Here is a 20,652-nt window from a genome sequence, read left to right as displayed (position 1 = left end):
GAAATCGTGATATGATATTACTCGTGATTAAAAAAGGTCCAGGGAAGATACAACGACAAAAGGTGAAAATCGAAAGCTAATAGTGAAAAATCAAAGAGTGAAAGACGGGTTGAATACAACCAACAGAGAAGTCAACGAGAGAGATACATACATAGAGAGTGAATAAATACGTTCAACGAGAACGACAACAGAAACAACCTCCCTCTACTCCGAAGAGACAAGTTCGTTCAGACCTCGATTTTAACTTCATTCCTCAACCGACTCTTCCCCAACCCATCTCTTGTAGGGCTTCCCCCATTCCTCACAATCACAGCTCTAGGTCTCAAAGGACTCGAAATCTTATCGGCTCTCATCATTGAAAACTCGATAGAAAGCATCAAGAGATGTCGAGTATTCGATATGAACCTTTGAGGCGGCGGTTGCTGGGGTTGCTGCTGTTGCTGTATCGGTGGTGGTGGGGTCGAGACGAGAGGAGGAGGTTGAATATCCGGGAGAGAAGGAGGAGGAGGGGGAGTGAAATCGGATAAAGCGAGATCTGCATCGAGACTGATACCTCCATTCGTCGAAGCGAATAAAGTCGCTTCCACCTCATCTACTGCGTCGCCGAGGAGGCCTGGAAATCTTCTTCCACGTCGACCGAGTAATCCTCTAGCTTCGTCTGCGTCCCAACTCGGTTCAGAATCAAGTACCCTTCTTCTCTCTTTCGCGCCCCATCCAGTCGTCAACGAGGAAGGAGCAGATTGAGAAGCGTCCGAATTGGTGAGATAGATGTCGGGACGAGGGAATTGAGGGAGAAGGTTTGGAAGGGTTAAGTTGAGGTTCGGAAGGGAAGCGAGAGAACGAAGAGATCTCGAGAGTAATGAAGGACGAGAAACAGTCGAGGGGGAAAAACTCGAAGCTCTCCGTAGAGACGTTCCTTGTTTCTCGGGTGAAGTCGAGAGAGGGATTGAGGGGAGTGGTAGAGGAGGAGGATCAGGAAGGGAAGGAGCGAATTGAGATTGATGTGAAGGAGCTGGAATTTTTTCAGGAGTTGCAGGGAGCCAATGACCGCGTTGATGGGAAGGGGAACCGAATGAGAGGACGGGGACGGAAGGAATCGAAGAGGGAGAAATGAGTGGATCGGAAGTTGCGGTGGTTGAGAGGGAAGATTTTCGAATACTTGAAGGGGAACGTCCTAAGGAGTAAGCGGAAGTCGGAGGGGAACTGTGGGAGAATATCGAAGCTTCTTCTTCGTCGTCTTCATCGGAGGAGGAGGTGGAGGAAGAGCTAGTTGAAGAGAGGGAAAGTAAATCGACTTCGAGTTCGACGTCGACATCATCGAATAGTGGCGCTCGATTCTTTCCACCTGACGTATTCCCTTGTATCCCTTCCGTACTACTACTTCTCGAACTCCTTCTCGTCTTCCCTCCGTCTTTGTCGGTAGTTGACTTTGACCGCGCGGTAACTCCCCTTTCCCGATCACTTCGTTTCCCTCCTTCCGGACAATACGGGCAACCCTCCAATTCCGTCTGTGATACCTCTGGTAATTCGTATCTCCGTCTCGAGAGGGATCTAGGTCGAATCGCCGAGTCTCGTGAATCGGTGGGAAGATGATGAGGTGAGCGGGATCGGATCCGTCTAGGAGTGGGATTGTGCCCCATCAGGACTGATAGATGTCCAACTCCAATTCCTTTCTCCTTGTTGGTTGATTCACTGTCGAGAGAGAGGAAGTGGGGGGCGAGAGTGGGTCGACTCAGACTCGGAGGAGGTCGACTTTGATCAAGGGGCGAAACTTCTGGTTCTGTTGAGGAGGGCTTGTAATCTCTTGATGTGAAGTTGAAGAGTTTGAAACTACTGAGGGGCATGTACGGTTTTGATAGCGAGTGACGAGGAGTTGGAGAGGAGAGGGAGGGAGAAACCTCGAGGGCCGGCCCGCCTTATCGATTGATTTCGAGACATTCTCGGTCCCTATTGGACGTCATGGAAGCAAAAGAGTCTACGTAAGGTGCGTAGCAAAAGAAGGGGGGACAAAAAGGAAAAGCAAAAAGACACGGAGGGCAGATCTAAGATTATGATATCGAGAGTCGAGGATTCAGTGTCTCGAAGCTCTCTCTGACTCGAGAGAAGACTCACCTTTTGAGAGAGATCCTGCGAGCAACGGAAGACAGGAACGGCCACTGACACGTCTATAGAGAGGGAGAGGGAGAGAGAGAACTTTCGTTTCAGTTTACTAACGATGGTTAGAGCGAAATCCGACAATCCACTCACATATCTTTCAACTCGCAGAACGTTTCCAACAATTGATCTTGTACGAGGAGCGACGAGGGTAACCTCCGTGAGGCTATTGCGACGAGTGAAAAAGGACGCGTCAGCAAATCTCGAAAGCGAGTCACTCCAAGCCGTTCGAGAAGAGGACATACGGAGGTAGTATCAACAGCCGTCCTGCAGTATTTGTCTTGGTCTCCAGGAGAGTGTGAGGGCTGTAACGAGAGAGAGAGCGAGCGGGGAAGGCGTCAGCGAACTGTGCATCCATCGAGGGACCCGGCTCTGACTCGAACTCGATCTGCTGTGCAAGAGACTAGAGTGAATAGTTACTCACCATCTTCTAGGAGTCCGGTTCTGTTGAAGGACGGAGGGAAGATGCTGTGAAGGAAAGAAGAGAGAAGAGAGAAGAGAAGAGAAGAGAGAGGGAATCCAAAACTTCGTTCCCTTTTCGTCACGCGCCTCTCTTTCCCTTGTCTCTCGAATTTCGAGTCTTTGTTCGCACAACTTTGTCTCTTCGAGAGCATTCTCGTGCATAGTATTCTGGTCTTAAGTCTTGATCATACTTGAGTGAATTTTCCGAGCGCTGCGAACCGATGAGTCCGCCTTGTTCTCCCGACCCTCTCACCTTCTCCCCTCTACTCAACCCGACTCAACTCTCGTCGAACTCTAGTCCTCTGGACTTATCCCCCTATGGCCTCTCAAACCCAACCAAAACCCTGTCTCTGGAAGGAGTGTTCTCGCTCCTTCGACAATCTCGAAACCCTCCTGAACCACCTCCTCGTCAACCACGTCGAGGGCGAGACCAAGGGGAAAGGGGAATGGAAGTGTCTTTGGGACAACTGCCCTCAGAAGCCTTACGCCGCGAAGGCGAGTCTCAGGAAGCACATTCCGAAACATTCGTTCGGATTCCCTCTTCCTTCCTGCACCATCTGCTCGATCCCCCAGGAGTTCAACTCAAGCGCCGAGCTCGATGTCCACCTCAAACAACTCCACCAACCTCTCCCAGAACTTCCTCCTCCTTCGTTCCCCCCTCTCGATTCTTCCTCGTCAGGCATTCGCCTCTCTGCCACTCCCGTTAATCATCCTTCTTCGAGCACTCTTCCCCTTCTCGCCTCCCCATCAGCTACTCTCTCCGAAAACCCTGTCCTTCCGCCCTACAAACTTGATCTCTCGCATCTCTCCGTCGAAACTTTGCCAACGCCTTTACCTTGTTACTGGAATGAGCAACGTCACCTTGGAGGAGGAGCACCCATAGGAGGAGGAGGAGGATCAGGGATCACTTGCCGTCACGTCTCAGATTCCGTCGTCGTTAGGTTCAGACATGTCGTCGAAGAACACATTCGCCAACGAGCTCGAGCTCACAACGGTTGGGATTGTTTCTGGGCCGGGTGTACTAGCCGCTTTGGATCCGATCGTCAACCGCTCATCGATCATATCGCCGCATCCCATTTCAACCTCGCTCATCGACAATGCCCCGCCGTTGATTGCGACGCTTCGTTTTCGAATTCGAACCTCCTTTCTCTCCACAAACGCCGCCAACACTCCTCCTCTCAACTTCAACCTCAACCTCGACCTGTCGTTGCTGGATCGAAGAGCCGTTCTTCCGGTAAGAAGAAGTCAAAGACTCGGGCTCCCAAAAAAGGTTCGACTCCCTCGACCGACGCCACACCGATGCCCTCTCAGAATAGTCCTCTTCCACCTTCGCAGATCCAGGTTCCTCCCGTCACTAGCTACTATACTCCTCGTTAGATTGCTCTCCTTTCAAGTGACTCCCCTTGCGCATGTAATCGATCTCTCTGTTTCAAACTGTATTGTAAAACTTTGCTCGCGCTTCAAGGTTTTCAGAGAACGAGTGTGAATTGTATTCTAGGACACAAGCGGGGAGAGTAACACTACGAGTCAAACTACTCGTCGCCATCTCCTCCCTCTCCATCTTCTTCTCCTTCGAGATTCCCAACTTTCGAAACAGTCAAACTCAAAATCTCATCTAACTTCTTTCCGTCAAGTCCCTCGACGAATTTCCTCCTCCCTGCCAAGTCCATCGTCGAGAAGCATCGGTGAAGCGCGTTCTCGAGTCGCGTCGTTTGAGTTTTTGAGAGTCGGTTCGAATTTCCTACGAGCTCGGCAGTCGAATCCGCGAGGAAGTTGCCTTTACCGACGGCTCCGATTCCGAGCGCAATCGAGAGAATGTTAAGGGCTCCGTTGTCGTCTCGATGCAGAACCTTGATGCATTGAAGACATATGTAGATTCTGAGAATCTTCGAAACCAAAGGATCTCCAAGTCGACATGGATGGAGGAGCCTAAGCGTGCAGTCAAGAGGGGTCAGTCAATAAAGTCCTAAAGAAGATAGAAAAGGTGAAATATCAGAGACTCACGAAGATCGGCAAGAACTGCAAACCCGAGATGAGTTTGCCTCCGAGCATTCGACGACGAAGGAATCGATCCAGGGAATTGATCGTATTCCATTGACGAGAGCGTCTTCGTAACGTCTACTGTCATCGCGACCTTGTCCCTTCGTCTTTGAGAAGCCGGCAAAGTCCGTCGTAGAGCGCACGATCGCTACTCGATAACGACCACCGTTGTTCGGTCGAGGGAGGACAGTCCTCCACTGATTTGTCGCATCGGAGTCGATCTGGGATTCGACTCGTTGTCGTTCGAGGGTATTCAGAGTCGTCGCCAAGTAGTCGGGCGAGTGCAAGAGAGCTCCTTGTAAACCCGGCGGGATCTTCGAGGTCTGAGACGGGAACCAGGTTTGAGTCGATGGGTCAGAGTTTGAGGTCGTGGCGGAACCGGAGGGTTGAAGAGGGGGGAATGATCGACGGAAAAGGAGCGAGAGATCGGTCGTCGAGACATGAGGACCTGAGTGAAGAATCGTCAATGACGTTCTGAACCAAAGCTGTCCTCTCAAGACGACTCGAACTCACCTTGAAGCATCCTAGCGAGTCGATCTCGCGCCTCGAAAGGTTTCAATTCCTTCAGTACCTGATTCCAATCCCGTTCTCGAATCGCCGCTCCACTCGACCTGAGTCGATAGAACTCGACCTTATTCACTCCTCCTACTCGCACAACGGCCGCCACGAGCTTGTAAACCCGTCCTCGATCGATTCCGATCAAGATCGTCTCCTGGAACGGTACTTGAGTCGTCTCCAACCATGCTCGAGTGTCTTCGAGCCAGCTGTTCGCAGCACGGTTCGGACCTTGATCGAAGGAAGAAGGAGAAGCGGATTGGTCGAGTGTTGCTGCTCGAGTTCCGCTCGTTGAAGCGATAGGTTTGAAAGGAGGAGGAGGAGGTCGGGGAATCGATGAGCGGGGAGTCGTCGAATGTTCTTTCGGTCGGTCAACTCGGTCTTCCACATTCTTTCGGGTCCACTCCCTCCATTTCGTTTGTCCCTGTGACGTCGTTCCGTCGCCCTGATTGAGGTAAAGGCGGGTTGAACGTCGGTCGTCGACACTCGGAGGAGGATTCGCTATTCCATTGTCGAGAGGTTTGACGAATTGGAGAACGAAGCGACTTTCATTCGAGTTTGGGATCGCGACGAAAGAAGGGTCGACGGTTGGACGGAGGAGAGGGGGAAAGGGAACGATTTCGGAGAGTGTCGTTGAGCGAGTAAGACGTCCTTCGATGACAACTGTTCGTCCTCCTTCGACAACTCGGTGTCTTCTCACGGAGATGATTTCAGATTCTCCGGTATCAGTGAGGTGACCCCTCCGTAATCCTTCGAGCTTGAGGTACAGAGCAACGAGCGAGAACTTTGCCGAGAGGAGTTTCTCCAACGTTTCCCGAGCTCCGAGTTGTTCTTCGCTCACTAAACCATCGAAAGACAACGAGAGTCAGAATAGCGTTCTCGCAGTAGAGGAGTAGCGAGCGAGGAAAGGTAGACGTACCCCTTTGCGCCTTCGATAACCCAGCGCGAGTGTACTTTTCCGAGTTGAGAACGAGCGGTGAAATCTTTTCTCGAGTGATGTACACTTCTCCGTGATAGAGTTTCTTCGCGCCGATCTCTGGCTTGAGGACGTACATCCAGAATTCGTGGGAGAGCTCATCGAGTTCGTCGTTTGTCGTAATCCCGAGAGCTTGAATGAAACCGAAAACTGCGTCACTTCGATCTTTAAGCTGCTGACGACCTTGTTCCGAAAGCTTGCGAATTGGAAGTACTCCGTCGGAAGAAGTTTCGACGAAGTTCAGGCCGTAGTAGTCGTGAAGGACCGGGAAGAGAACCTTCTCGGGAGTCTTGAGCTGACCTCTAACGAACTTTTTGTCGTTGTTTCGGAGGAGAGATCGAAGGAGAGTTATCGCTTCGATGAGAGGGCTCGACTGTCGTGACTGGTTAGAGGGAATCTCGAATCGACTCAAAGCCGATGTTTTCATCTCGCGAACGATCTTGTTGAATTCGACCGAATCCGAGGCTTGACGATGGAAGAGTTCCTCGACTAGTTTCGGGAGGAAGTTGTTGTTCGACGGTGTACAGAACGTTCGGAGGATCGACGGAGAAGTGTGAAATCCATCGGGTTCAAAATTCTGCGAAAGCGATAAAGTCCAATTCTCATCAGTCTCGGACCTGCGAGACTCGAACGAGAAGACAAAGCGCAGACTCACGAATGCCGGTAGACCACCTTGCAATCTAACCTCGATCGACATCCTCATAAGCAAGCTCAGTGGAGCGTTCTTCTGGAATCTCGTCGATTCCTCTACCTCCTCTACAGCGTCCTCGTTCTCTCTCTCTTCGCTCTCCTCTTTCTCTTTCTCCTCTTCTTCCCCTTGCTGCCTCTTGAGGAACTCTCTCTCGGTTTTATTCAAAACCTCTTCCTTTCCTCCTCCAGCGACGACGAGTTCGGCGACGGTACGGTACGCTTTGAGAGTTTCGCCGTTCGGAAGACTTCTAACGGCTTCAACGTAACTCTCGCAAAGAAGTGATCGGAAGAAGTGAGTCGCTGCCACGAGAACATTCGTGATCTGGTCGATCGCGGCACCGAGTTCTTCTGACGAGAGTCGTTCTTTATCACCTCCAGGTGCAGCGGTTCGAACGAGTTGGAACAGTCTTCGACCGAATTCGTCGCAGCGAGAATCCTCCTCCATGTCCACCTCCATCGCGTCGTCTTCTTCTTCATCGAGAGGCTCAAACTCGACGTCCTCCTCCTCCTCCGTCTTCTCGAAATCCATCGCCTCGAACGCTTCTCCAATTCCAGACTGCTCCATCAACTCTCTCAACATTTCTCTTCCTTTCGAAAACCTGTACTTCTCCTCCTCCTCCTCCTCCTCTCCGCTATCGTCGTCGTCATCGCTGTCCGAAGGGAGGTTCGATTGATTCACGACTCGATGAGCGTCGGGCAGCGGAGTTGAGTACACTTGCAGCGAGATCAATCGTTTCAACTTCTTTGTCGATATCGTTGGGAGGAGTCGTTTCGAGAATGGAGAGAGGGAGGCGAACGATGAGGAGAGAAGCGTTGAGTCGACGCGGTACGGATTCTTCGACGAGTCTTGAGTAAAGTCGAGAACCTTGTCGAGGATGACGATCGCGACGGTTCGGTGGATTCCTTGACCTCGAACGATTGCGGCGTTTGAAATACTCGTACCGCATACCGTCAAGTTGCGACCGAGGAAGCCGTAGTGACGAATGAGCGGAGGAGGATACTTCAGTAAACGACGAAGTTTCACGACGATCATCCCAAAGAGATTAAACTTGCGACAAACGAAACAAGCGATCAGCTCGGGCTCGAGTTAGATACAGGGTTCGAAGTAAACTCACCTCTTTCGTAGTTTTCAGTAATTCGACGTCGACCTTGGAGAACCGTAGCGAATTGACGAGGTCCCAGAGTTCTGGTTGACGATCGGCGGGAACGAGAGGAAGAACGGCGTCGACTCTTGTCTTCAACCATTCAGGTGCTTGATCGCGAGCGAATGAGTCTCCAGGAGTCGGATCCGTCTTGAGAGGAAATTCGTCGTAGTAGTGGGAAGTCCTCGTGACGAGACCAGCGATAACGTCTCCGAATTTCTGTCCTCCACGGTTGAATAGCTGGATTAGGAGAGTCGGCGAGAATCGGTAGTAGAGGGCGAAGAGGAGGTGAACGAGGTCGAGAATCGCGGGGCATTCACTTAGCCAGACGTTTAGCATGTCGAGTGAAACACCTTGGAAAGCGTGATGAAAGTGTTGCTGAGAGGGTAGACCTGCCGTGGGAGAAGAGCGAGATAGGGGTAAGCAGAAGCTACACGGTAGTGGAAAGCGGGCAAGGAAAGGAGAACTAACCGGAGAAGATAAGATCATTGAACGATCCGGCTCGGAGGGGAAACTGAATCGTCGAAACGGCCATTCCGAACCCTTTCGCTCCACCCTTGACTGCCTTTGCGATAGGAATCGTCTCTCCTCCTTCCTTCGATTCATCCGCTAACCCTTCATTCTTTTCCTTCTCCTTTCCTTTCCCCTTCCCCTTCGCTTTTCCCTTTCCAGTCGAATCTTTCGTCGCTTTGACCTTCTTCTCCCGATGATCATGTCCTTCGTTATCGATCCCGACCGCTGAGCTCCAGTCGTCGAACGATTTGTAGAGCTTTTCGAGGTATTCTTTCCCATCAGGCCCGAGTCGACGTTGATAATTGAGCTGATTATTGACAGGAGGGGGAGAGTTACCGGTCGACACACTGTTTCTGCGAGGTCGAGGAGGAGTAGAAAGAGAGGGGAGAGAAGGACGAAGGCGCCAAGAAGGCGGGATTGAACGAGAACGGCGGTTTCGAGTAGCGATGGGAGGACCGGTCGTAGAAGGTTGAGGAGAGGAGAAGATCTCGAAGAGGTGATTACGAGAATTGGGAGTGGCGTAACGAGTCTTCAGCGCTGCGTTTGTTTCTTGCTCGATTCGGGATTCGATCGAGTGTTGAGTCGCCTCCTGTTCTTGAAGGTGATGAATCTCTCCGTAGAGGACTTCGAAGCGTTGAATTACGAACGCGAGCGACATGTTGAACGTAGGCGAAGTCGAAGTCGGACGGAAAAGGGGACGAAGCAGCTTATCGAAGGTTTCGGCAAGCTGGGAACTATGATGAAAGTTTTGAGGTTTTCCATCGATAGTGACGGTAACGACTTTCTGAGGAGCTTCGTAAGAGCGGTGGAATGCGTCCCTCCATTCGATCGCGTGTTCGCAAATATCGAGGATGATTGATTCTCCAAGTTCTCGTTGGTTCGGGCGTCGATCTTGAGGTTTCCGAGTTCCGATACCGTGAACAGTGAATCCTGGTAAACCGGGGGAGAGATCACAACCGGCGATGACCATTGCCATGGTCGAAGAGGCAATTGAAGAAAAGATCCAATTCGTAGAGTGTTGACGGCGTTTTTCGAAGTTGACGACTCGTGTGGTAATTGACGGTGAGGAGGAGAACCAGAAATTGAACGATGTATCGTCGTTCATGACAGCATGATCGCTGTCAATCCCGTAAACAATCGATTTTCCGCGGAACGCTTCTTCGGCATCTTCCTCCAATCCTCCAGGACCGATCTCGATTTCGACACGAGGGGGGTTGCGAGCCGACGTGAACGATTCGATTCGAGGATCTTCGGGGGAGAGTTGTAACCGATGAACGTCACGACAGATTGCGTCGGCTTCTCCCGACGAAACCACCAAATCGGCACGATCGACAATCCTTGTCGCTTCTTGAGTGATTTTGAGAGCGAGCGGAGTCGAGTCATCGTTCATAACCTGAATCGAAACGAAGGTGAGCTTGTGCTTGTCGGAAGGGGGAGTGAAGTAGACGAACCATCTCGTCGAAGTTGGGAGGAGCAAACGCGGGAAGACTCCATCGATCGGGATCTTGCATGAGTATTTCTATTCACGAGCCAGAGAGGAGTCAGTCGTAGTAGAGAGGGGCTGAGAGGGAGAGAGCACGAACGAGGAGGTCCATTCTTTCTTAGATTCTCCCTTCTACTCTTCTCTTTCCCGTCGTTCTCCTTGAAATCCTCGACAGCTTGGCGGCTAAGGATCGCACCTTTCGCGCGTCCAGCTCGTTCCATCCTCGGTTCTTCAACGTTCGCTTTGTAGATCGACCGACGACGAGGGTGATCGTACACCAATCGTAACTTCGCTCGAGGGAACGCTTCGTGGAGGGAGTCGAGGAGCAAATTCGTTTCTCGTAGTTCCTTGAAGCGTCGATCCTCGAGGAGAGCTTCTGAATCGATTGATTTCTTCAGGAGTTTCGATTGTAGGGATCTATCCGAAGTAGCGAATCTGGAATAGAGAGCACCGGAAACATCGACGACAACGAGCTCGACTATGGAATGACAACGACGGAGTCAGTTCCGAAGCTTCACTCAGAAAGAAGGACCATGGAACGTACTGAAGTCCCCAGGTTTGAGCTCCCTCTTGATGAAATCGACGCCGTCGCTGAAATCTTCTCCTCTGAAACTCCACTCGATACATTCCACCGATTCCTCTGACTCTGCCTCATCCTCCCACTTTCTCTTGCGACTGATTACTCCTTCTCTCCATCGGGTTTCCTGCTCTGTCACTCCTCCAGACGAACGCTCGCTCTCCTGAAGTCTCGTCCCTAGATGGATGGGTCTCGCTTCGATCTTCTCTCGCTTCTTCGCATTCTCCTCCGCCTGTTTGTCGATAGCGTCTTGAGTTCCGAGAACACCCATGTCGCTCGGTGAGATTCGAGAGGCTCGGCAGAAGAGAGAGTCGAGACGATCGAGGGAGCGAAGAGAGGGATTGGAGTAAGCAGCGAATAGGAACAAGCGGAGATGCTCGCGATTGGCGAGCGATGGAGAGAGTGATTAGGAACGAGTTGTTGTAGTGTCGCTGGAGGTGGTGAGAGAGGGAGGGGGATGAGAGGGAAGGGAATCGAATTCGAGAGTCGAGAGAAGTCGAGTTCTTCTCGAATGGGGACTTGTTCTTGCTGTCGCTGCGTCGGAGGGGCTTGAAGCGAGATCTGCAGTGGTTTCGAGTCGTCGGGAGAGCGAGTCAAGTCGAGGAGAAGGGATTCGCTCGCTCGCTGAAGATCAGTTGGAGCGAAAGTAGATTTCTCCCCAACATATCAAATTCCCCTCTCGTGCTCCAAGACGTGACTCTGATCCCTCGCACAGAATCTCATTCCTTCCCTTTCCTCCCTTTCTCTCTCCGTCACTGGTAACCTGTCACTTGATGATCAATTCATTTCCCTCGCCATCAACTTGTCGAGGATGGGGTGAGCGCTCTGGCTGGAGAGGGTGGGTCGTTCGATTTGCTGAGGAACTCGAGGCGGCAGGGCCACGACGGATCCAGCGACATCGAGTGAGCAAGACCAAGGGGTGAAAATTTGTGAAATTTTGGAGAAGCGTGTTGGGATAATTTCCTAAACAACTAAGTATGGTCATACATGCAACCAGTTTTGGTTATATAGGGCTATATAACCAAACTTGGTTGCATGTATAACCAAAGTTGTTCGCTGCCGACGGGGCCTCTTCGAATTTTCGCGATAAGAGCGCTCGATACTCTCCTGCATTGCAGCGATCTCACGACATACCCAACATATGTAGAAGCGTAGAACATTCGAACGAGTTTGAGCTCGATTCGAAAAAAGTTCACTCGCGAAGGTTGCTGGTTTTCGCAAGTTTTCGTTTTTTTCACGCTAGCGAGGTCGTTTCCCGCTTCGCATGGGCGCTTCTGGTCTTCTGCGATCGTTGACTGTATGCTTGTTCCCGGCGGCAAGGAGAGCGAGAGGAGCTGAGCGCTGAGCAGCCCAGTCAACTCGAAGACGGACGGAAAATGAAAACTTCGCGGTGCTGCACTGTCCCAGAAGAGCCGAAAGCAGCTTCGAGTGGCCCTTGCGGTTAGCTTCATATGCTACACTGCTCCCTGTGGAGAGGGTCAGAGCTGGGCCGTATCGCCTGCATCTCTTGAGTCTTTTGCACTCTCGCAGATTTTGAGCCCGAGCTTTCGCAATCGTTCCGCTCGTGCTCGAGGCTTTTTGCTGAGCCGACTGTGAGTGCGAGCGCGTTGTGAAGTTAGCCTCCGAGAGTTGCCTAACTGTGCGCATTCAGTCGATGTGACGGGCAGAATGTTAGATCGTTTCGCCTGAATTGTCGCTGCGCGCAGAAGCCAAACAACGCCTCGGAGCAAGTGAGAACCGACGAAGAGGAAGAGCTGTCGAAGGATGTGAGGAGGACTGTGAGGAGGACGTGCCAGACAACCCATCTGCAGAACAACCAGAGCGGTCAGTCTTCTTCCAAGCTGCAAGGCTTTGCTCGAAAGAAATCGGTTCATTTCGGCCGCTTCACTCATTCGAGCGGCGGTCACTCTCTAGATTCCTACAGCTACATCCGACTACCTTCTTCGATTGAACCACGGATAACGTCACGGAGGACAAAATGGAGTCAATTTCACCTGGGCGGAAGATGTAAAGCGTCCGTGCGAAACATTCTCGCTTTTCGAGGCCGGGCCCGATGCGAGCCCGTTGAATGTACAGCAAACATGGAGCCGCTAGATAGGGCGAGAGTAGGGGTTGCCGTCACTGAGAGACGTGAGGAGATCCGGTAACAAAGTTAAGGAAAAAGTATCGCGGTGCCGTTCATCTGTGCTCTCTCATCTTGTCCTTGCACCTGAACGTCCAACACTCAACATTCCAACAATCTCGTATTCGCAAGATCACAAACAGAGTGCGAGGAATCAAAACCTCGATTCTTGCGAGAACCGGAACTTTCGTGACCTCTTCTCTCCCGTCTTCTCCGATTCCGATACCGTCCAGGGGTTGCAGATGTGCGAAGGCTTTACTATGACGGGTCGATACCGAGTGTATGCGAGGCGAAGAGAGATCCGACTAGGTGGACGAGAGGCGAAGCCGAGGGATCAAGTTCTTCGAAGGTTCACATGACGCTCTTGAGTGCCGTCGAACTCGTCACCAATTCATCGAAAATCCTCTTATACTCCTCCGTTTCTGGTTTGAGCGAACCCAACGCCGCATCTCCATTAAGCTTATAGATCTGCTCCAACGAACCACGACAATTCAGTCTTCCCGCCTCGACTCGAGTGAGCAGTGAAAGCGTAGACTTACTTTCCGTAAACTCTTCTCGTTCGTCCCTCCCCCAGGTAACTTCCCGAGCAAATCGAGCGACGCAATCTCCCCTTCTACGATCGATTTCATCCCTTCCTCAATCTCTTGCGGTGTGTCTGAAGCGGTTTCCGGCTGTATCCGTACGAGGAGGAGGTCTTTCGTGGTTGCTGATAGTCCGAAATGCTTTAACGCTTCCGAGATCTGCCTCAACCCAAAAGAGACCAAATCAGCAAGAAACTTGTGCGAAACATCGGGAAGAGACCAACGTTTGACCCGGGCTCTAGCATCCAAATCACCTCTGAATGTAACGTCTTTGACTTGAGGTTATCCTCCGCTTGAGCTAGTAAAGCCTGCGAGACAGCCGTCAAAAGATGTAATCTGGAAGTAATCTGTCCCACCCTCTCACTGGTCAGCTAGCGAGTCTGTACACAGTGAGGAGGCAGTGGCATACCATCCCGGCATCGATGAATGCGTAATCCACCACCTGTCTCTCCTTGTCGCCCTCTGAATCATCAGGAAGAGTCGAAGCGGTGATCAGACGTTGTCGAAGCTGGCTCGAGTTCTTGACGCGTGAGAATAAAGCTATGTGAGCTATCGAGTGAGCAAAGGCGAGCGGGAAGGACCGAGAGTGCATAGCTGGAGGTGGATGCTGATGAGGAGGACACGTGAAAGGGAATGAGAAAGATGAGACTCGTATTGGCTCGCACAGGTCATCGGTGTTGCTGAAACGAGAGGAACAGGATGCTATAAAGTCGTTCATCGCTCGAAGGGCGTTCAATCGAGCTAGGGAGGCGTGAGGAGAGAGGACCAAATTGATTGCAAACCAAAAAAAAAAAAAAATCAATTGCAAACCTTTTCGCATTCGACCTTACTTCGTGCTCACTCTCTTTTTTTCTCATGGACTTGTGAGTGATGAATGTGAGACTAATGGGGATATGCGACATGAAGAGACTGAAGAAGCATTAAAAGACCGCGAATAATGTAAGCTGGGTCACTTGAATAGCCGTCGAAATGAGACCTATCGAGCGGAAAATGGTGCAGAATGATAAAGATTGATGGCGGTGAAAGATAAGTTAAGAATGAAAGATGAGAGGCTATACGCTACGTCCCTCCAACGCCTTCTCCATAGCATTACTGATTGCTACATCGTGTGCCTCCGACTTCGTCGACCCGCTTCCACAGCCCACTTCAACCCCTCCTCTCACGACCCGCGCGTGCCAATGTCGAGGTTGTATCTCCTTGTACTCGATCGAGACACGCTTCGCATTGGAATCGCTGCAGTGAAGACACAACGACGGGTCTGTTTGTTCAAATCAATTGCTCAGCAATTCAGCGCGAAGCAAGAGATATACGGGCGAGACTCACGTTGGTTCAGTGCTTTGCGCTTCGTTCTGCGCGAGACCGATAGAGACTGCTTCAAGTCGTCGTTCCAGCTTTCCACAATTTCGTTGAGCGTCGGGAAAACCTCCGAACTAAATACCTCCGCGAGCCAATCTCTGATCTCCCGCTCTGAACCGTTCTTATCTGCCTCAACTAGAAGTGCTCCGATCCGTGCTTCGAATAGATCTGCGCAGACTTTTTGATTGTAGTTGTCGCCGTCTTGCGGGAAGTTATCGCCAAGTTTGAGGTCTCGATGAAGTCCGTATCCGTAACTGATGTAAGAAATCGTACGATTCGAAAGGAGTGTCGTCGTGAGCTCCTACATACACATCGAGAAAGTCAGTGCTTTGACACGACTCCCGGAGTAATAAGAGAGAAAGGCCTTACGACTATCCGAGAGGCTGAGAGGTCTGGAAAGTGACGCCGCAAGGCTAAGACAGCACAGGCGCCCATGTATCTATCTCCCAACATCTCTAAAGGCTCGTAGGAGAGCGTGTTGATCCGTTCGTGCATAAGGAAGGGGTCCCGACCAAGCGTCGACGTGAAGACAGTTTGGTGAGTTACGACTTGCTTCTTGAGATGAGGATAGTTGATAGTCGGAATCGTAGGCAGCTTGGAAAGATCTAGAGGCAGGTGTGGATCTCTCCAAGCCCGAGGAATCTTGAGAGAGGAGCGAAGATTGTCGTAAGAATGAATCGGCGATGGTCGATTGATCCGAAGCCTGTCGCGAGCCGTGATGATCATCGACATGTTGATGTACCCCTTGCGGAGGCTCTGAGAGGAATCCAAGCCGGTTAGCGAGTTGTAGAGATGGAGAGACGAGGCAAGAGATGAACTTCGATTTCCTGAACGCTCCTCCTCCTTCACATCATCTGATACAACATTACAAGTCACCAATATGCTTTCATACGCCGCAATCGCTACCCCCGCCAACCCCTGTGCTCCTCCAAGCCGTTCCAGCAAATCTGGAACCCTCATGCCGATGGCTCCATCTTCTCCTCCTCCTCTCCCTCCTACTCCTGAACAAGACGACTGGAAGACTGTTTCCTACAAGAAGGACCAACGCAAGTCCTACCAGTCTTCCCCTCGACGCTCCCGTAACGACGTCCCGCGCGCTCGCCGCTCTGCAGCTCCTTACGACCTCCCGCCTCCCCAGCGCGCTCCTACATCCGACGTTTTCCACCGAGTCGTATGGAGAGAAGCCGCGGTACAGAAGAAGAAGAAGATCCCAGCGACCCCCATTCCCCCGACGACTCAACAAGAATAGATTCGAGTTCTTCCTCCGAACGATGAAGTTACGATCAACAAGGACTCGACTTCGGTTCACGTTGCGGACGGAGAAGAGTTCGGAGCTTACTCTACTTCCAACGACCTCCCGTCTGTCGTCTCTCACTTCAACCGCGTTTCGCGCTCGACTGACTCTTCATCGATTGTATCTCCTATTGTAGTTTGGGGGACATGCTACTCACCGCATCTAAACCGAGTTTAGATGTGTTGACTGCATTCCACCCCTCTGTCTCGTCGGCCGTATCACCTCCCGTTTACCCGGGTGTCAACCGTGAGTTCTCTTGTCCTCCTCATCCCCTACCCATTTCAATCCGCTCGAACGCACGCTGATACATCTCCAGGAACAGTACCTTCTGTTCCCTCAATCTCCGCTGCTCTAGCCGACTCGGTTCCTCCCGCTCTTCTTTCCCCTCCTCTCCTGCCTCCCCTACCTCGCTCCTCGAAAGTACCCCAAACCAAGTTGGTCTCTCTCGTACCTCCTGGGTACCTTCACTCTCCTCTTTCCGGCTCCTCCGACATTCCTGATCGATCCGCTAGGCGAAAGCGAAACCGAGTGGTCGACTCCGACTTCGATCCAGAGGACACGGACAACACCGACGCAGACGTTTCGGATGGTGACTATTGGGAAAGTGGATCTGTGGATAGGAAACAGAAAGGAGCTTCGGGAAAAGGGAAAGGGAAGGCAAAAGGTGCTCGAGGAAAGAGAGGATCTGGTAAGTCATTGCTCTCTCCATCTGCTGAGGGGAGGGTGAAGTCACTAGATCCTGATCATCGTTTGCTCTCTATGCCTCTGTACAGAGTCACGACTATCTGTTTCGAAAGAGAACGCAGCAGGAAAGTCGAAACCGACGAAGGCGAGGACGAGTGGAAACGTCGTTCGCGAGGAAGAGTGTTCAGAGAATGGAGAAGAAGACGACGAGGATGAGGACACTGGAATTTTCGCTACTGAAAGCGAGAAAAAGAATGAGAAGGAAAGGTTGAAAAAGTTGGAGGAGAGCGGAGTGAGTTCCTTCTCTCAGGTGAGCAGGGTCGACACACAGCCATTGACACGCTCTCTACATTCTAGTTGACGATCCCACAACGATTTGAGACTGCTCTGGTCGAGAAGTTGAGGAAGGGAACCGTCTCTCGAGCCGAAGCCGAAGGAACAGCGAAAAACTTGGTGCAACAGGTCGGATCGACCTCGACTCTTTCGGAGCAGGAACAGAAAGATGTCACGTCGAGGTTACTCGACAAGCTCGAGCAGTTAGAAGACAAGATCGAAGAGAATCTCGAGGAGGGAAGAATTCGAGAATGGAAAGAATCCTCGCCTGAAGCTTGGGAGAATGGCAAACTCGTTCGCAAGTGAGTTCGATCAGTCTGAGTCATCTTCGGAACGGTACTGACGTCCCCATCGAGCGTGAAACAGCCGTCGCCCCAAGAATGTCTGTTGTGGACGATTCTCCTTCGCGAACTGGGCGCCTTCGAAGAACGCCGACAGTTGCGCTACAACGAAGATTTGGGAAGCTACCAGGACGCTACAGCCCAACGTACGTCAACCTCTATCTCTCTCAGGACTCTTACTGACTAGGGTTTCTCTCCCCAGGCCGCTATCTTCAACCTCATCCCCCACACCTTCTCTGTAACGTACACTGGATTGCCAGTTCAAGAACTCTTCTACTCGACGACCGGTCAGAAGATCCTCCAGGAGCGTATGGATACTCTTCTCGAGTTCGCATGCGAACAGGGCATCCTCATCGAAGCTTACGGAAAGAACGTTCTCAAATTCCTTTCGAATCGCAACAAATTTGTACTCGTCAAGGTAGAGTTGGAGATTGGATGGGAGGGAGCTAGCGGTGGTGGGCTGGAGAGTTGTATCGTCGAGACTTTCTACGTTCGAAAGAAAGGCGGAAAGAGCGGAAACGGTACGATCATGGTCGTTCTTGGTCACCCGTGCAGAGGACCGGCTGGGAACGCGACGATTGACATTCTGCGAAGACAAGTAAGTTGCTCAACCTCTCCTTACCATCGCTTTCGCCAGCTGATCAGTCCCTTTCCAGGATGCAAGTCTCTCCGTCGCGAACAAGCTCCAACCTCCACCTCCGACTCTTCTCTCGAACCCCGAACGTTGTTTTTACGAATCGGCCTACAAAGGTTTCGCCTCCCCTGCTTCCAAGTCACAAATCGACGCCCAGGTCGTCGGTCAAAAAAGAAGAGAAGAACTGGAGCTCGGAACCCCCATCGATCTTCCTGACTACGGAATCCGTCTCGGAGTCGTCATTACGCGGTATGAAGGTTACGACACATGGGAGCCGGCCTCGACGCGAGTGGAGAACGACACGACTCTTCCCCCCTCTCTCCGAACTTCGAAGATTCAAATCGTGTACGTCGCAATGGAGATGGCAAGGGCCCAAACGAGGGCTTGGAGGAAGATACCGCTTGACGAACGAACGGAGGAGCAGAGGAGACGAGTAGAGGGTGCTGATGTAAGCGACGAATCTCACTCTCTCATCACGATGAGCTCCTTTTGACGAAACTCAACCTGTCACAGAGACGCAACGCAATTCGGCACAAATGGGAGGAGAAGGCTCTACGAAAGGGTATCTTCAGATGCAAGTACAAAGGCTGTCGTATGAAGTTCAAAAGCAGTTCAGGACTGAAAGGTTCGATCGAGTCCTCAATTCCTTTCCCTATCTACCTATCTCTCGCCTCTTTCTCCCATTCTGTCGCTGACGAGCTCTCTCATTTCTGTTAGCCCATCGTTCGGCTCACGCGAACATGTTGAGATACCGCTGCCAAGAGCCCGGTTGCGACCGCCAGCTCAGAGGACCCTCCGACTTTGAAGGTGAATTTTCCAATCTTTTACTTCTTTCTCTCGTACTATGATTGACGAGCTCCTTCGCTCTTGTCAGATCATTCTTCGACCCATACGGACCAATGGAAGTATCGTTGCGAGGTGGTCGCATGTAAGAAAGGATTCAATCAGATTTCAAAGCTCGAAGGTGAGTTTTCGAATCTTTTACCTCTTTCTCTTCTGCTGTAACTGATGAGCTCCTCACTCTTGTCAGTTCATCGCTACCATCACAAGAACAAACCGAGCTACCGCTGCCAAGAACTAGGTTGTGAGCGAGAATTTCATGATTTTTCTGAACTCGAAGGTGACCTTTCCAATTTTTTACCTCTTTCTCTCGTGCTATGACTGACGAGCTTTTGCACCCTTGTCAGCGCATCTTTGTGCACACACAGGTATTTACCCCTACACTTGTAATCAATGCGAACCCTCGAAAGGGTTTTGCTATCCGTCCGAACTTGAAGGTGAGTTTTCGAATCTTTTACCTCTTTCTCTCGTCGTGCTGTGACTGATGAGCTCCTTCGTTAACTCGATTTGATATGGTAGCACACTTGCGCACTCACAACGCGGAACGTCAATACGCGGAACGTCGATACAAGTGCTCGTTCAATACTTGTGACAAGGCGAGTGCCTTTCTTCCCGATCTGTCAATTTTCCATCCTGGCCGCTGACCCCCCGCTCCACAAAGTCGTACATGAAAAAGGAGCATCTACAACGACACGCCCGGATCCACGAGGAGGACCCGAAACCTGTTCCTTGTGAGTTTCGTTTTCGCCTCCGCGCTTCCTCTCGGATGCTGAAACAATACACAACTTGCAGGTCCTGTCTGTTTGACCAGCTTCTCTCGTTCCGATGGACTTCGAAAGCATTGTTCGTTTCGCATTTTTCACTTTCGCATCAGTACCTTCCAAAGCTGACTCGCTCTCACTCTCTCTGATTCCGTTGGCCTAGACCGCAATACCGAGAAAGGGAAAGTTTGTCAACAACGAATCATCGATAATGGAGGACTGGATCCTCTCAAACCTTCTACCTCCTCGAAATCCTCGTCGAAACCCCCAGCCTCTTCCGCGTCAGAAGTCTCCTCAACTCCTCCCCCTCTCCCTACTCTTTTTCCCGCTCTTCCCTCAGCTTTCGATCCGTCGATCTACCCTTTAGATCTTCCTCGCCCCCCATCAGTCTTCACGTACACTGCTCCGCAAATGCCGCCACTTTCTCAACCTCATCAGCATTCTAACTCGCCTTACACTGCTCCTCCTCCCGCCGCTGCACACCTCCACACCTCACCGATTCATCCTGCTTCCGCCTCTAGTTATCCGTACCCTCTCCCCCTCCCTGTCGCCTCGACTTCGTCGACTGGAATCGCCCCTCCCCCAATTCCTTCGACTTCAGCTCGACAAATTCCCCCTTACCCTCCGACTCCCTTGAATCCGCTCCTCTCGCTCGCTCACAACCGACATCCCAACTCGAATCTCGACTCGATACCGACGAGCCTGCGAGCATGGGCCGAAGACGACGACGATGAGGACGACGAGGAGGTCTCATCGCTACAAGTTCGAGGTCATGGTCACGTCTCATCAGGAGTATCTCTCGCGGCATCGCAATTCGAGCGCTCTCAACCCTTCGCTCGCTACTCCCAAACTCGACAAGATCGATTTGCAGACGATTCCGCCTCTCGACGGGAACGAGACTACACCCCCGTTCAAGATCCCGCTCAGCTCGTTACGGCCGTTCCTTCACTAGGCGCAATGGGAGGAGGAGGAGGTATGTGGGGGTATCAACAACAACCGGGAATGATGATGCAAGGGATGTCGGAGCGCCAGACAGCGAGAAATGAGAGAACGGGATTTTGCGAAGATTTCTGGGCTTGATGGACTTTGTTGCAAAAGAAACTGATCCCCTTTC

General features: G+C 51.6%; 5 protein-coding genes across 5 annotated transcripts; 2 read left to right on the top strand and 3 right to left on the bottom strand.

The window, feature by feature from the left end:
* Positions 1 to 227: 227 nt before the first annotated feature.
* Positions 228 to 1,844, bottom strand: JCM6883_007609 (uncharacterized protein; the record flags this gene model as incomplete). Its single annotated transcript, XM_076628440.1, has 1 exon — positions 228 to 1,844. One exon carries the CDS (start codon positions 1,842 to 1,844, stop codon positions 228 to 230), a length of 1,617 nt encoding a protein of 538 aa, XP_076491841.1.
* A 1,090-nt stretch (positions 1,845 to 2,934) lies between these two features.
* On the top strand, positions 2,935 to 3,993 carry JCM6883_007608 (uncharacterized protein; the record flags this gene model as incomplete). Its single annotated transcript, XM_076628439.1, has 1 exon — positions 2,935 to 3,993. One exon carries the CDS (start codon positions 2,935 to 2,937, stop codon positions 3,991 to 3,993), a length of 1,059 nt encoding a protein of 352 aa, XP_076491840.1.
* A 155-nt stretch (positions 3,994 to 4,148) lies between these two features.
* On the bottom strand, positions 4,149 to 10,863 carry JCM6883_007607 (uncharacterized protein; the record flags this gene model as incomplete). The annotated part of the gene is made up of 10 exons (XM_076628438.1): positions 4,149 to 4,545; positions 4,621 to 5,104; positions 5,170 to 6,051; positions 6,131 to 6,764; positions 6,843 to 7,925; positions 7,993 to 8,411; positions 8,491 to 9,925; positions 9,984 to 10,051; positions 10,116 to 10,493; positions 10,560 to 10,863. 10 exons carry the CDS (start codon positions 10,861 to 10,863, stop codon positions 4,149 to 4,151), a joined length of 6,084 nt encoding a protein of 2,027 aa, XP_076491839.1.
* A 2,202-nt stretch (positions 10,864 to 13,065) lies between these two features.
* On the bottom strand, positions 13,066 to 13,887 carry CGI121 (Cgi121p; the record flags this gene model as incomplete). Its single annotated transcript, XM_076628437.1, has 4 exons — positions 13,066 to 13,182; positions 13,254 to 13,454; positions 13,520 to 13,642; positions 13,705 to 13,887. 4 exons carry the CDS (start codon positions 13,885 to 13,887, stop codon positions 13,066 to 13,068), a joined length of 624 nt encoding a protein of 207 aa, XP_076491838.1.
* Positions 13,888 to 15,531: 1,644 nt separating this feature from the next.
* Positions 15,532 to 20,618, top strand: JCM6883_007605 (uncharacterized protein; the record flags this gene model as incomplete). The annotated part of the gene is made up of 14 exons (XM_076628436.1): positions 15,532 to 15,840; positions 15,901 to 16,010; positions 16,082 to 16,191; positions 16,268 to 16,633; positions 16,719 to 16,921; positions 16,987 to 17,264; positions 17,329 to 17,449; positions 17,506 to 17,901; positions 17,960 to 18,385; positions 18,451 to 18,499; positions 18,655 to 18,744; positions 18,812 to 18,901; positions 18,968 to 19,021; positions 19,702 to 20,618. 14 exons carry the CDS (start codon positions 15,532 to 15,534, stop codon positions 20,616 to 20,618), a joined length of 3,519 nt encoding a protein of 1,172 aa, XP_076491837.1.
* Between the last annotated feature and the right edge of the window lie 34 nt (positions 20,619 to 20,652).

Source organism: Sporobolomyces salmoneus, assembly GCF_050403485.1.
Source record: "Sporobolomyces salmoneus JCM6883 DNA, S_salmoneus_JCM6883_v1_ctg1, whole genome shotgun sequence".
Taxonomy (NCBI): Eukaryota; Fungi; Basidiomycota; class Microbotryomycetes; order Sporidiobolales; family Sporidiobolaceae; genus Sporobolomyces; species Sporobolomyces salmoneus.
Note: the sequence above shows the minus strand (reverse complement) of the source record. Positions and strands in the feature narration are given on the sequence as shown.